Source organism: Periophthalmus magnuspinnatus, chromosome 16 (assembly GCF_009829125.3).
Source record: "Periophthalmus magnuspinnatus isolate fPerMag1 chromosome 16, fPerMag1.2.pri, whole genome shotgun sequence".
Taxonomy (NCBI): Eukaryota; Metazoa; Chordata; class Actinopteri; order Gobiiformes; family Gobiidae; genus Periophthalmus; species Periophthalmus magnuspinnatus.
Window position 1 is genome coordinate 6,613,168 of NC_047141.1, and position 11,449 is coordinate 6,624,616.

Genomic DNA, 11,449 nt, shown 5'->3' on the forward strand with positions numbered 1-11,449 from the left:
TTCTGGCGTCTGAGTTGTTTGTACTGGGTGGGGTTTCACTGGGTGGGTGGGGTTTCAGAGTTAGTATAAATGAGCATAAACAATCATTTCAAAAGTAATATTTATGATTACTACACTATATTTTCGTAATAATGAATTGAACTCAGGTGTTTTTGTAAGTTGTAAGTTTAATGGATCTTTCAGTGTTTTACTAATTGGTTTGAATGTTCCAATTTCCCTCTTAGTTTCCTCATTTACATGAAGTTATCCGTCTTTGGTATTTTTATCTTGTGGTAATATTCTTTTCAGTTTAGTCCTAGCAGAACTAGCACTAAGGCACAAACAGGTGTTTGGCTTTTGACAATATCTCATATTTTAGTTTAACTCATAACCTCTGGGCATACAAGATATTTGATACAGAAAAAAAACTGACAAAAAAATATACATATATTTTTTTCTTTGTTCCACTGAAGGACAGTTCTGTTGTGAAGGTGCAGACTGTGTGGTGGCTCAGAGGCTCCAGACCAAGACCATTTAAAGATTCATTCTGTCTTCAGTTTGAAATTTAGAATTAGTGTTTCTTTTTGTTAGACAGGAACGTTTGCTTAAATGCTTTACATGTTTCTGCTTTGCTTTACCTGTTTCCTGTTTTGCATATTTCAGCAGTCAGAGAGTAGCGGACGCTTACGCCCCCTACTGTTTGAAGCCTTCTCCAGGACTGCATCCACTGTGTGAGTCAAAACCAAGTAAAGTAGGCTACCAGACACCTCACTACGCTATCATGTGATGCTTCTGAAATGCTACAGAAAGTAGTTGAATCATAAACTCCTGTTTGACAGAAAGACTCACCAATTCTACATATAAAACTGAAGACAGAATTAAATTTACTAAAGACTGAAAGAAAGTTTTAGACAAAGCAGTGTCAAGGCTTGTTGAGCACTGGATCAGCAACACATGAAGTCAGCGCGCTATTGAAACCATCTTTGAATTCATTTATGGTGCTGAGACAAAGGACTCATCCCAAGAACCAAATAAAGACCAAGAATACTGAGGACAGATGGCCCTGGTTAAAGAGAGGATAATATTCACTATGGACAACATTACTCAAATTAACATGGACCTAGAGGCAAATGGCATTATTCAAATGGGACCTGCAAATTTAAACTATTATTATCATTTTAAACTACAATACAAAAGAGAATTCATAAAAACTAAAGGGAGGCACATCCAAAAACTTAAGATAATCCAAGCCAAAGCCAAAACCCACGAGAGACAGCAAACCACCAGTGACTCCAGACAACTGGGAAATAACTTATGTCCATATCCATGTACTTGTTATGGATAAGGACAATTACAAAAATAAAATGGAAGAACTTTTACACGATAGCAATACCTATCACATACTCAAAAAACATCCAACCGAACAATTAAAAAGGACTCTCAAATCATTATTAAAGCCGCTATTAGCCCAAAACAAAATAACCCAGGACGCAAACGATGATCTGGTACCACAGCCACCATCACACCACGGATATATCACCCACTGAAGATACACAAAACAGGAACAACACTCCATCCCATAGTCGACAGCGTACGATCACTCACAAAGCAACAGACGACCTAAAGCACATCTCCATGAAACCAGATGAAATGTTCTTATCCCACGAAATTACACCAAAAATGAACCAAACTCACAATAGAAGTTACAATGACCCGACTAAGATTTAATTCAAAGGAACCATTTACAAACAGAACGAAGGATTCACCATGGAAGACCCACTGTCACCGATCATGAGGGGATTTTTCATGGAAGACCTGGAACCACAAGTCATCATCACAGCTCAATTATAATAATAATAATAATATATTATTATAATTGTATAATAGTAATACAATTATAAAACAAGGGCCCTTTAGTGGTGAGGATTGTATGACACTTTAAAACAAGACAGAGAGAAACTTGATACCAGAGATGGAAAGTAACGAATCGTCACATTACTGTAAATGAGTCGATTTTTAATCTTGTGCTGATAATTGAGTACAATTCTAGCCACGCAGCTGTATGAGCTACAAGTACAGCACAAGTCCTAACTGTCCCAGTCCAGGTCTGTCTCACTGTCGTCTCTGCTCCTACAAACACATTGTACTGCATCATCTGTTCTGATTGACCAGAGCAACGAGAATATTGTTTTCCCCACAAATGTAATAAACCCACAAACATAATAACCAAATGTCCCACAAACATAATACTTATTACATTTGTGGGAGATTAAGACGTTTGTGGTGCAAACACGTTGTCCCGCAAATGTAATAACAATGTTTATGGGTGAATTATGAACTCATTTAGCTCATAGTATTATGGTGCTCACCCACTGAAGTGTGAGTTTGATCCATGCTACAACAGCAGTGCATACTGCTTTGGGTATATGGGGAAGACACTGAGGCCCATAGTCTTTTTGAACTCCATCAGTCACAAGTCTGAAAGTGGATTACAGTTTCCATCACTAGTTACACTTCTAAAAGTATAATATATTTATACTACTGATATTACTGTCCAAAAATGTATGTTTCCAATATTGCAGATATAGAGCCTATTATTTTTCCTGTTTGTTTTTGTGTGTAGGCAGCACGGTGGCTGAGTGGCAACACTCATACCTCACAGCAAGAAGGTTTGGTTCGATCCCCGGGTCGCCCAGGCCTTTCTGTGTGGAGTTTTTCATGTTTCTCCCCGTGTCTGGATGGGTTTCCTCCGGGTACTCCGGTTTCCCCCATCAACCAAAACATGAACGCCCTTCGAGACAACTGTTGTTGTGATTTTGGGCGTTACAAAAATAAATGAATTGAATTATTCACCTTGCACAGATCATGCAACGCCTCTGCACTTAGTAGGCCTATACTTTATGAAGAAAACTACAACAAAGGAAACGGTTCAAATGTTTTATATATATATTACTTACTGATTAACCAAGACATTCAGTAGTAGCCAACAAACATTGTATTACATTTGTGGGAAGTTACATGGAGTTAATATGATTAACTGAGATTTAGGAGCAGGACCACACCTCAACCACACCTCTAATTACCCAGAAACCCTATTTATACATCCTATCCTGGCAACACCGTCTGTCTCCGCTCTCCAAGATGACAATGGCAGGATTGATCGAGCTCAAATTGTGAAAGAGTGGTTCAGGAGCATGAGACATCATTTTCACACATGGATTGTCCAGAGTCCAGACCTTAACCCCAATGAGGATCTTTGGGATGTGCTGGAGAAACTTTGTGCAGCGTCAGACTCGACCATCATCAATGCAACATCTTGGTGAAAAATGAATGCAACACTGGATGGAAATAAATCTTGGAACATTGCAGAAGCGAAATTAAGAAATAAATTTGTATCCTCAGTTAACTTCAAACTCCGCTCCTGTAGCCAGGTGCTTGTGCTTAGAAACACCTGGCTGTGATCAGGGCAGTTACTCGTGATGTCACCAACTACTGGAAAATGCAGAGGCAGCACAAACTTAGATTTAGGTGGATTTGACCAGAAAGCTGCCAAAAATGACTAGGAACAGTAGATAACGCTATTAAAATACCATATACAGTTTAGTAGTGAAAAAAGTGGATTTATGTTTTATAGCAGATTTAAACCAAATTCAGATGCATCTTACGTAAATTTAAAATATGATCTTGACAAATTCTGTTAATTAGCGGTATAATTTTTTCCCAATGCCAAGACCCGGTTCGCTAACGTGTCCCTACGCTCTACCTTAACCAAATTAACTATCCCTAACCGTAACCCTAATCCTAACCTTAACCTGATGTGAAAAAATACATTGTTAAAAATGAACACTTGCTAGCGTAGCCAACAAAATGCATAATGGCATAAATTGTTTGAGGTAAAAATGAGGCGTCAGTACTATATCTGTGCTTCTCTGTCTCCCATTCCTGTCACCTATATTGAGTAGGACTCTTCTCCCTCATCTCGTCTCTGGCTCCTGCTCGGTAAAGACGGTAACTGTTCTGCAGCCAGCTGGCACAGCCCTCCACCGGGTTTTACGACAGCGTTTTATCGAGTCAAAGCTCCGTCAGCGAGCGATAAGCAAACACACAGAGGAGGAACTGGGGCTAATTGTGCGGAAAAAAGCACAGAACATCTCATCTAATGTGTCCCATATAGCTCTGAACTTATCAAGACCAACATGCCAGGCTGTTCCACGCACTCTATGAGGCAGGTACAATGGAGGAGGATTGCTGATTTCATTCAAAAATACCAGGCATGAACTCAGTCAGTGAGCTGCGGAGTCTGCACTAGCACTGAGTAATGATTGGCTGCGAGTGCTGGGGTTTAGGTGATCAGTATTCAGACGTAGAGAGAGTCTGTTTAGATTTCCTGACAGGTTTTAGTCATAGGATCTGACTGCCCAAAGTGAGGAGCTCATTTTGCCTTCCAATTTGGATAATCGGCTTAAGAACCAAAACACACAATGTAAATATAAACTCCAACCTCCACATGCACAGACGCTACCAGGAGTGTCGCGTTTAGACCTGCTGCGTGCGCACATGTACACATATTAATATTCTATTCCATTCACTTTAACAGGACAGAAAAACAAAGCGTTGGTAGACAGTGCAGACAAATGTTGAGATGTTTGTTACGTTTGGCAATGAGTAACGCTAGTCAATATCTAACATCTCCAGTTTATGAAGTTGACCAATGTCGGTGGTGTTTGATGAAATAAAACTTTTACTATCGAACTGTTGTGACCTGCTATATTTTAGGTAATAATTCTCCAGTTAGATCTAAGAAATATTCATCGAAAGGTTTTAATCATGTTTTGGGTTGATGGAGGAAACAGTAGTGCACAGAGGAAACCCACACAGACACGGTAAGAACATGCAAACTCCATACAATAAGTGGCCCAAGAGTCAAACGTGGCTATAATAGACGTGATTTGACCGACAATGGTTTATGGAGCTAAAAACGTCTAGGAGAACCTTCCTCCATGTATGATTTTGACAAGAGAACATTGTAAAATATCACTAACAGCCCCAATAAAATCTATTTGCATGTTTTTTTTTTAAATACTGGATTATGTCAGGGCAACTCCGAGACTCCTGACCCATTTTCACGTCCTGCTTCCAGAAACACGGACCCAAGAGCTAAGAGTTGGGAGCTGGGCCTTAGACGTCCATCGTAAATCCCCGTGTTTACAGTGGTACATGGACAGGCTGAGAGGGACGTGTTTGGACAGCATGTCAAACTAAAGGACTAAAGGACAGCAGACAGAGAGCAAGAGGGCTCAGGGAAACAGATCACAGGAGTCAAGAAGAAAACTACAGTCACCTCCAACAACAACAACACAACACAACAAGTCATCATCACAGCTCCAACAGCCCATCTGAGCACACTGACAGCATCAAAGTCACACATGAGGAACAAAACAAAAACATAAACGAACAGGAAAATCTGAAATCAGCCACATGCACCATTACAAGAGACTAATTTAGTAGGATTGTCTAGATACCAGGGCTTACGGTAATTGAGTAAATTTCAAAACTTGTACACAAGTAGTATCAACATAAAATGAGTGAAGATGAAGGGGATCAAGAGGCTGAGGAGGCTGATACTTTGGCTGCTGTGGTGATGAAGATTCAGAGAGGTAAGAATATTTACAATCATCTATATGTAAATTCTATGCCTAACCTATGGTTGTGAGCTTTGGGTAATGACTGAAAGGACAAGACTGCAGATACAAGCCGTCGAAATTAGTTTCCCCTCTAGGTCGACTGGGCGCTCCTTTAGAGATAGGGTGAGGAGCTCAGTCATCGGAGGAGCTCAGAGTAGAGCCGCTGCACCTCAAGAAGAGCAGCTGACGTGGCTCGGGCATCTGTTCCAAATGCCTCCTGGACGCCTCCCTGGAGAGGTGTTAGTGGCACATCCCACTGGGGGGAGGCCCCGGGGAAGACCCAGGACATGCCGGAGGGACTATGTCTCTCGGCTGACCTGGGAACCCTTCAGACTCCAACCAGAAGAGCTGGAGGAAGTGTGTGTGGAGAGGGAAGACTAGGAAGAAAATGGTTGGATGGATATATGTAAATTCTGATACAGCTTTGTAGTTATTATAACACTATGCACGGGTCAAGTGCTTTAATTAATGGGGCTTTGACTTGAGGGGACACTTGCCTCCCCTAGAATAACTGAAGCTCCTCTATAGCTCCCCCTAAAGATTTTACCTCACTTTGATAACACATCCAATTTTAATAGAAAATGTTAAAGTAGCAACCACCGAGTATTCAAAATGAGACAAAAAAATTAATAAATCATTAAAAATCTAAACTTAAAAAAAAAAAAACATTTAAGCAAACATGGCAGGGGTCAGGGGTAGGCTAAATGCACCCCTTTAGCACCTCCAACCAAAAATGTCTGGCTCCGCCCCTGCTGTCAGAGAACAAAATTAATGTGATATTGTGCAATGAGTAACTATTGTTAAAAAAAAGAAAAATATGAATCAAGATCGGTAGAAGGCATTTATAAAATTATGTATTAGAAATGAAAATACACTTTGACTAAATATAAACAGAAAATACTAGTTATTACTTTGTCACATTGAAATATAAATGACGACAATGGCATCAATGTACAGACATGAATGTATCTCTTAATGGGACTATTATATTATTATTACTACTATTTCAAGTCCAGTTTCTGCTAAAATCAGGTCAATAGTTTTGTTTTGTTTTGAAATAGTTCCAGATTCTGATGATGTCCGTTGTCATGAGTCGCCATGACAACGTTGTCGTGAATCGCCATGACAACGGGCGATGACACGTCAAAGTCCCAGAGTTTACCTGTAGAACCCCTCAGTCCACACAGCCTCAGTCTACACTTGTCTCTGTGAGAGTAAGCTGCAAAACTGTGCTCCTCGTGCATTTTACTCCCGATTCACACAAATCCTCAACGTACAGCTTCATTTGCTACGATGTCTGAGTATGTATCTGTTTTATGTAGAATTGCTGTTGAAATAGTTTATCATAGGTGTTATGAGAAGTCAAATCAGCACATAGTAACATAACAATCAAAACTAACTGTATTTGGCACGTAAACATTAAAGTAAAGAAAGCACATTTCACACTATTCCTGTGTTAGAATGCAAATGCTAGTACCATCAGAACAGTCCTACCACAAATACAGTAGTTGTGTAAAGTTGAGGAACACTTCTTTACCACACTAAAAGTAACCTTAAGGCTTACAAGAACCACTGGCAAACCTACCTACCCAAGTTTATGTCTTAACCTAAAGTAAATTGCAATGTTAGAATGAAATGTTAGCATTTTTGACTAATGATCTCTCCATATGTTTTTACAGCCTCTTCGAGATCTCCTCATTGGAAGACGTGCCTAAATGGTACGGGATCACTGAACCTGCCAGTTTCGACTTGCCATCTGAGGAAGAACTAAGGAGGACAAGGATGTTGATGGAGGACCTAAAATCCATCGACATCTTCCAATCTCACCTGGAGGTCAAACGTCGTGAAAGGATGGTCCGAAATTTAGAGTCGCTATTTAAGAAATGGCTGACCGAGACCTGCTTGGAGATGAATGTTCCCGACCACGTCACAGAACAGGTTGGCGGACGAGTAGTCCCATTTGGGTCCTACGCTTTGGGCATCAACACAAAGGGAAATGACATTGACCTGCTCTGTGTGGGACCAGGCTTTGTCGAGAGATCCCAATTCTTTTCATCTTTTGTGGAGAAACTGAAGACCCACAGTGGCATCCAGATCATCCAGGTTGTTGAGGATGCGTTTGTCCCAATTATAAAGCTCACTTATTACGGAACAGACATCGACATGGTGTATGCAAAAATTAACCGGAACAGCATTAGCAACAAACTGAATCTGATGGATGTTGCTCATCTGAAAGACATGGAGATCCATTGTGTGAGGAGTCTACAGGGCTACCGAATTACACAGGAGATCATGAGCTTGGTGCCAAATATCTTCACATTCAGAGAAGTGCTAGTCACCATAAAACACTGGGCGAAATGTCGGAACATCTACTCTAATAAGATGGGGTTTCTGGGTGGAGTTTCTTGGGGTATCTTAGTCGCCCGAGTATGCCAGCTGTACCCTTATGCCACCACTGCAACTTTGGTGGCTAAGTTCTTTAAGGTCGTCTCCATGTGGGACTGGACTTACCCCATCTTACTGAAGTTCCCTGAGGAGCACAAATTGAACCTTCCGGTGTGGAATCCCAGAGTGAATGTGAGCGATCGGTTTCACCACATGCCGATTATCACGCCATCGTACCCACACCAAAACTCCGCCTTCAATGTGTCTTCTTCCACTCTGAAGATCATGATGGAGGAGATCAAGCGTGGACACACCATAATGGAGATGAAAGACAGCAAAGCAGCTTGGAAAAAACTCTTTGAACCTGCAGAATTTTTCCAGGATTACAAATATTATATTGTACTGCGTGCTAATGCTGCTACAGAGGCCCAGCACCAAGTATGGGCTGGTTTTGTGGAGTCTAAAATTCGACACCTGGTTGGAACCCTGGAGAAGAATTTCCACGTCGCTCTGGCTTGCCCAAGTTTAGAGTCCTTCCCTGGAAAAGACTGTTTGAACACAACGTGGCTGGTTGGAGTCAAATTCTATTCAACCGCCAAGAACGTGAACTTAAGCCAGAATGTAGAAAGATATATCCATAATGTATATGCTCATTCTGGTAAGTTATGGGCAGAAGGGATGGAGTTATCAGCAGCATACGCCGACCAAGAGACGGTTAAATCTAAACTGCCGGCTGAGGACACCCGAGCGGCTGTGCAACCCCGTGGACAGGCCAAAAAAAGGGGACATTCTCCAGACAATAGTGAAAGTGTGAAAAAGTTGAAAGAAGAATCTACCGGAATAAAGGCAGATGCTAATGTTCATGGAAAGGACCAGACCTCCACCAAGCGCCCTCACTCTCCAGAGTCCAACCCTGCGGCTAAGAGGGCGAAAAAGGAGTCTTCTCCAGTTGGACAAGCCATTGGAGTCTGCCATAAACCCATAAAGAGGCCCAAGTTCATCTTCAAAAAGACGACTTAAACCCCAAGGCGTTCCCAGGCCAGCCAAAAGACATAGTCCCTCAAGCAAACGGTATGGCCCCATCCTATCTGCAAGATGCTATTGTCCCGTACCAGCCAAACAGAGCACTCCGCTCTCAGAATGCGGGACTATTAGTGGTTCCTAGAGTGTCCAAAAGTACAGTGGGAGGGAGAGCATTCAGTTACCAAGCTCCTGTGCTATGGAATCAACTCCCTGCTGATGTTAAACAGGCCCCCACAGTCTCTGTATTTAAGACCAGGCTTAAAACCTTCCTCTTGGGTATAGCTTTAACCTCGCCTGGTCTTCCTCCTCCTCGCCTGGCCGATTTTTCTTGTTTTGTCTGATTTTTCCTGTTGTTTTGTTTTTGTGTGTAGGCAGCACGGTGGCTGAGTGGCAACACTCATACCTCACAGCAAGAGGGTTTGGTTCGATCCCAGGCCTTTCTGTGAGGAGTTTTGCATGTTTCTCCCCGTGTCTGGATGGGTTTCCTCCGGGTACTCCGATTTCCCCCATCAACCAAAACATGAATGCCCTTCGAGACAACTGTTGTTGTGATTTTGGGCGTTACAAAAATAAATGAATCCTTGCATTTTACTGGCTAGTTTGTTAGATTGTTTTAATATTACTAGTTAATATTAAGATGTGTCTGTAAGGAGGTGAAAACGTGCCAAATTTGTTTGTTCTGCTGCATTTGACCCGTCCTTCAGTTTCACTCTGTCAGGATCACCAACCACAGTCCAGTGTCCAGTAGGGTTCAGTTCACATAATTGATTCAGTTATAGAGCGTCATTGACTTCACAATACACACATCAGAGGCAAGCTGTATCCATACTTTTTAATGCAATGCTAAAGAGGTACTATGGAACTTTTCTGGTAGGGGATCCTCCACCTGCTTGTGTCCATGGAGATGTTATTGTTTTGTCTGGAAAGTTTCACATTAAACCTAATTTAATTCTCATTTCATTTGTATTGCTCAAAGATACCTTGAAAAACATGCATTTTTACTCTTCAGCATAATAGGTCACCTCTCCACAGATCTGACTTGGTCGAGTGTGCATCGTGGGCCTTTCATTATTGAAGCAAATGTTTATGCCGATGTGTAACAAAATGCTGACAGATTTAGTGAGTTTAGTTCCTTTATAAAACAAGGGCCCTTTAGTGGTGAGGATTGTATGACACTTTAAAACAAGACAGAGAGAAACTTGATACCAGAGATGGAAAGTAACGAATCGTCACATTACTGTAAATGAGTCGATTTTTAATCTTGTGCTGATAATTGAGTACAATTCTAGCCACGCAGCTGTATGAGCTACAAGTACAGCACAAGTCCTAACTGCATTATTGAGACCTGGATGAATGAAGCTAAATTGCGAACACTGTCATACATGTTTAAAAGCTAAACGGAGTCAACTTTGCGTAATGTGTCTTTAAACATTTTGAGGATTTCAAACAATGAAACCATTTGAGAGTACAAAATCACATTTTGTTTTTAATCGTTAATAGTGAATAGATCAGCATTAAATTAGTAAAAAAAAAAAACTAAGAAAATTGACTTAATATCTGAGGTTATATTCATGAAATATTAAAGCGGTGTATTCTGCAAAATTGATTTTTATTATTATTTTTTTTAGCTTTTTAATATGTTAAAATGTTGTTAGGTTTTAGATGACATCCATACCTGTGTGAGTATTTTAGCAATCTCTCTCTCCTTATTGGACCCTCTTGACGATTAGCAGTAAGATTATGTGCAATGCTCCGCCCACCCATGGTCCCACTCAACAATTCTCCATAAATATACAAAAACATGATCCAAAACTGTCCACTACAACTTGACGAACCTGATTTGGTGTGCAGTAGTTTCATTAGCGGGATGCACGCTGATCGTGTTGTGAAGGGGGAGTGACTTAACGCAGAGAGGAAAGTGAGACTTATAAAACATGTTAATACATTGTTTTTTGCAAATATAGCATTTTTAAAGCAATAAAAGAAAACATGGTGATCTAAATATGTTATGTGTTAGCAGTTAATACCCCGTAGAAGTAAAATACCGTCTCTTTAAATAAAACCTTTGTCCATCCCTTGAGCGCACACAGCGTTCCACGTGTCAAAAGCATCGTGTGAAGAGCTCGTGTAAAGATCTCCCATGCATTCTGTTATTGGTGACATGCTACAACAGAGGTTTACAGAGACTTACAGGGTCAAAGTGCCAGAGGAGCCGCGCGAAACAGTCAGAGTGCAGTGGTCTGGACTGCATCACTTCAGGAGCTAATGCAACACTCACTACATTTACACGCACGCAAGTATGACTGTAGAATCCCGGGAACTACCATTGAGATGTGGATCGAGTGTCCCAGATCCGAATAACTGGAGAAGCTGGTACG

At 41.1% G+C, this 11,449-nt stretch overlaps 1 protein-coding gene across 1 annotated transcript; it reads left to right on the forward strand.

The window, feature by feature from the left end:
- Positions 1-6,785: 6,785 nt before the first annotated feature.
- LOC117384115 (poly(A) polymerase type 3-like) lies at positions 6,786-9,068 on the forward strand. Its single transcript, XM_033981399.1, has 2 exons — positions 6,786-6,871; positions 7,343-9,068. Exons 1-2 carry the CDS (start codon positions 6,786-6,788, stop codon positions 9,066-9,068), a joined length of 1,812 nt encoding a protein of 603 aa, XP_033837290.1.
- Positions 9,069-11,449: the final 2,381 nt, after the last annotated feature.

What these genes read in the sequence shown, in the direction of transcription:
- LOC117384115 (XM_033981399.1), top strand. Translation starts at nt 6,786, where the DNA reads ATGACAACGGGCGATGACACGTCAAAGTCCCAGAGTTTACCTGTAGAA. An exon ending in CTCAGTCTACACTTGTCTCT is followed by an intron (nt 6,872 to 7,342) that starts GTGAGAGTAAGC and finishes ATGTTTTTACAG; the next exon opens with CCTCTTCGAGATCTCCTCAT.